This window comes from Lathyrus oleraceus, chromosome 7 (genome assembly GCF_024323335.1).
Source record: "Lathyrus oleraceus cultivar Zhongwan6 chromosome 7, CAAS_Psat_ZW6_1.0, whole genome shotgun sequence".
Taxonomy (NCBI): domain Eukaryota; kingdom Viridiplantae; phylum Streptophyta; class Magnoliopsida; order Fabales; family Fabaceae; genus Lathyrus; species Lathyrus oleraceus.
The window spans coordinates 142,131,749-142,136,056 of record NC_066585.1 but is presented as its reverse complement, the minus strand read 5'-3'; the positions used below and the strand labels follow the sequence as shown (position 1 = coordinate 142,136,056).

Here is a 4,308-nt window from a genome sequence, read left to right as displayed (position 1 = left end):
AACTTACGCAAAGCTGGCAAAACATGTAGAAGAAAAGATGTTGTTGATGGTTACAACAAGAGATGAAGAGAGATTCAAGGACCGATGGTACTTGGACCCAGGATGCTCATCACACGTGTCGGGAAGGAAAGATTGATTTATCAACATAACACCCTCAATGAAGAACATGGTGAAATTTGCAAATGACAACACTTTAGCAGCTGAAGGTGTTGGTGATGTTCTGATTATGAGGAAAGATGGGAAGAGGTCAGTAATTTCAAATGTGTTGTACATACCAGGCATGAAGAGAAATTTACTCAACATAGGGCAGTTAGTCGAAAATAACTACAAGGTGTCGATCGAAGATAAGATGATGAGAGTTCTCGACTCAAATGGAAGGTTGATCTTGAAGGCTTCAATGTCTCAGAATAGAACCTTCAAGATTGAGCTTAATGCGATGGAGCATAAGTTCCTTGCAATAGCAGCCAACAGAGATGAATGGATATGGCATTATAGACTTGGCCATATCAATTTCAAAGACATTAGATATTTGAAGAGAAGAAATGTGATTTCAGGATTACCAGAAATCGACATTCCAAACGAATTGTGTGAAGAATGTGTACAGGCGAAACAACACAAGAATAACTTTAGTAAGGATGCAGGAAGTAGGTCGAGCGCAATTTTTGAAGTCATATACTCTGATGTATATGGTCCTATCCAAGTGGGTTCAATTGGAGGTAACAAATACTTTGTTACATTCATAGATGATTCCAATCGAAAATTATGGGCTTACCTAATCAAGAAGAAAAGTGAAGTGATTGAGGTATTTTCCAAGTTTAAATCTATAATCAAAAGATAAATTGGTCGAAAGATCAAGATTCTGAGGACTGATGGTGGTGGAGAATATGTGTCGAAAGACCTCAACGCATTATGAGTGAAAGAAAGGATTGTGCATGAGGTGGTGCCACCCTACACTCCACAGGAGAATGGAGTCGCAGAAAGGAAGAATATAACCATCATGAATATGGTGAGAAGTATGTTAAAATAAAAACATCTACCCAAAGAATTATGGGGAGAAGTTGTGTCGACTACAACATATATACTGAATAGATGTCCGACGAAGAAGTTAGAAGGAATCACCCCAGAAGAATGTTGGTCTAGTGTCAAGCCTAGCTTGAGTCTTCTGAAGGTGTTTGGATCTAGAGCACATAGAAATGTGTCAGATCAGTTGAGAAGAAAATTTGATGATAAGTCGAGTCAGATAATCCTGATAGGATATCATCCGACTGGAGGATACAAGTTGTTCAACCCAGTGAACAAGCAAGTGGTGATCAGTAGGGACGTGATCATATATAAGCTTAAGGAATGGGATTAGACTGGGAATATTAAGAAAGATTCAATGAGAATCTTATGTGATGAACTAGCTAACAAAGTCGAAAGATAAGTTCAATAATAAGTCAGAGGTAAAGCAGGCCCAAGCATACCTCAAAGATTAAGACACATGTCTGCAAGGTAGCAAGAATGTGTGATTGCACCAAATGATATGTGTTACCATGAAAAATCGCTAAGGCATACTGAAAGCGTAGTTAGTGATAGAGTCCTGTGAATTTGGGGGTTATACCCCACCAAAGGATAAAGGGGTGTTTGAAGCAAGCAAGAGTGGAAAAAACACAAGTCAAGGGATGAAGCCGACAGGAGAAGCCTGCTTGGTCGACAGGCCATTCCGTCGACTAAAGTGAAGTTTGGGACTTAAAGAATTTTCTTTCATGCCAAATGCATAAAAGACAGTGTCGCCCTAAACGTCTGGGCCGGAGAAACTTGAAATTGGAAAATGACCGGCAGTTACAAGAAGAGTAAGAGCGCCAGAATCTGAAGCAGTTTGCAAGACGTGGGTATAACGGTTTGCAGATCGTGTGACACGACATCTACTAGCTTTTAGGAGTTTTTAGCTTGTGTGCAGTTTCTTTAGTATAGTATAAATAGAGTATCCCACGAGGGGCTCCAGGTGTTCACTTTGTACTAAAAATCACTTGTAAGAAAACTTCTCGTTCCCAGCGCGAGGAAGCAAGAGTTTTTAAGAGTGCTATGTACGTGAATCACCACATTTATTTCAATGCAACTTCCTTACTTTTCAATTGTTCCCGTTGAACATTTTATTTTAATTTCATTTACTTTTGAGTTATCACTTTACGTTGTCGTTTACGCTGTCGACACTGATTCTATTACGATAATAGAGTTCACCAAAAGTGTGTTCATCGTGTACCTCTTGTGAGTGTTGTAGCATTGTCGGTCACGAGTCACCCATAGGCTATAACATCGTTTAAACCGTTCGTGTGGAAAAATCTGCGCTTGTTCAATACTTTGTCGGGAGCCGTTCCTCACAAAGTTATTTCGTCGAATTGGATAAGCCATATTTGCACTAGCACATGTCCTAGGAACAACTGGTCGATCCTGCAAGTAACCCTTAGTCTTAAGGCCTAGGGAGGACCAGTGGTTGTTTACCAATTTCCACAGTAAACAAAATGGCATGCCCAGTGGGGCAGTGCTAGCGCAGTTGCGAAATTGCATGAAACTTAGAAGTGGCAAACTGTATAGTAAGCCACGAGAAACTTTGAAAATGTCAGATTCTAACGCAGATGAAGTGTCATGAGGAACTTTATCCACTACGGAAACAGTAATCTCACAGGTTGCCACTTTACCGCCGATGACAAGTGCAACCTCAACAATGTCGACCACGGGTGCGGTTGGAACATCAATTCCTCAACCTCCATCGGGGGGTTCAAGATCAACGATAAAGATGTTCAGACCTTATGTGCCTCACTTTGGCACCACAGATCCTCTTTATGGAATTCTGTATTCCTTAATGCCAGGATATCAGTCGACATCAAGTGCAGCACTGTTTTTAGACAACGTTCAAAACACAAATCCACCCTTGCAAGGATCAGCGCAAGGGGGCAACATTAGAAATAATACTCAGAACAGAACCATGCCGCTGTCGAACACTTCAATAGCGGTTTTGAGACAACAAATGGATGATAGTAACCATGAATTGGTTAACATGTTGACCAACCAAATGGGCACAGTCTTTAATCCAGTTATACAAGAAACAACTGAAACAAATAGGCAGGTGGCGAATCAATTGACACGCTTGTGCAATTTTCTAGGGGCACCAGCTCGACAGATGACACAAGTGGTTAGGCAAACTGTTCCCGTTCAGATGGAGGTAGGGGCAGCGGAAGATGAGACAATCCATGAAGGGCAAATCATTAGACCCCTTCAAAATCAAGGCGTCGAATCAGGAGTCGCAGGACGTAACCAGATGGTACTGGTTAACCGACACCAGGATGCGTATCAAATCGTCGATCAACACCGACAAGAAAACTTAGCAGTGGAAAATAATTTGACAACTATTGTCGAAAGGATTATGGCTAGAAATGGTATGGGTGTCACATTGCAAAGGCCATTGTACGCCTCCCCGTTAGCTGAGTTTATTCTCCAAGCCGAGGCGCCCAGGGGAATGAAAGTGCCTATGTACACTAAATTTGGGGGAGAATCTGGTGAATCGACAATAGAGCATGTTGCCATATATCTAACAGAGTCAGGAGATCTAGCTCATAATGAATGTTTAAGAGTAAAAAACTTTCCCTCCTCTCTGACTAAGGCTGCCTTCATATGTTTTACTTCTTTGGCCCCAAGTTCAATCGATTTGTGGGCAAAATTAGAAAAGAAGTTCCATGAACAGTTTTAGGAAGGACATTCCAAAATTAGTTTGGCAGAATTGTCTAGTATCAAGATAAGGTTTGCTGAGAGCATCGACGACTATCTGAATCGTTTTAGGTCACTAAAGGCTAGATGTTTTACCCAAGTTCCAGAACATGAACTGGTTCAGATGGCCGCAGGGGGTTTAGATTATTCCATTAGGAAGAAAATAGACCCAACTTTTGTGAGAAGTATGTCACAATTGGCTAATAGAGTTCGACATCTAGAACGGCTAAGGTTAGAAAAAGTTAGACACAATAAGTCTAAGAAAGAAAAGGTAGCGTTTGTCGACTACGACGCAACAGACCCAATATATGAGGTTGATTATGCTTCATCGACCGAATTAGAAATTGACGTGGCTGAATTAAAGCCAGGATCTGCTTACGAGTGTCGATCATTACTTCCTGCGCAAGGAAAAAATCCTGTCGAGCACAACCCAAAATTCCCTTCGAAAACGTATACTTTTGATGTGATAAAATGTGAGGAAATTTTTGACTTGTTGGTCAAAGATGGTCAAATGGTGGTGCCACCTGGTACTAAAATACCACCGTTAGAACAGAGACAGAAAAG

General features: G+C 41.1%; 1 protein-coding gene across 1 annotated transcript; it reads left to right on the top strand.

The window, feature by feature from the left end:
* The first annotated feature begins 2,842 nt into the window (after positions 1–2,842).
* On the top strand, positions 2,843–3,727 carry LOC127102475 (uncharacterized). Its single transcript, XM_051039842.1, has one exon. The coding sequence runs from the start codon at positions 2,843–2,845 to the stop codon at positions 3,725–3,727; it is 885 nt and encodes a 294-aa protein (XP_050895799.1).
* Positions 3,728–4,308: the final 581 nt, after the last annotated feature.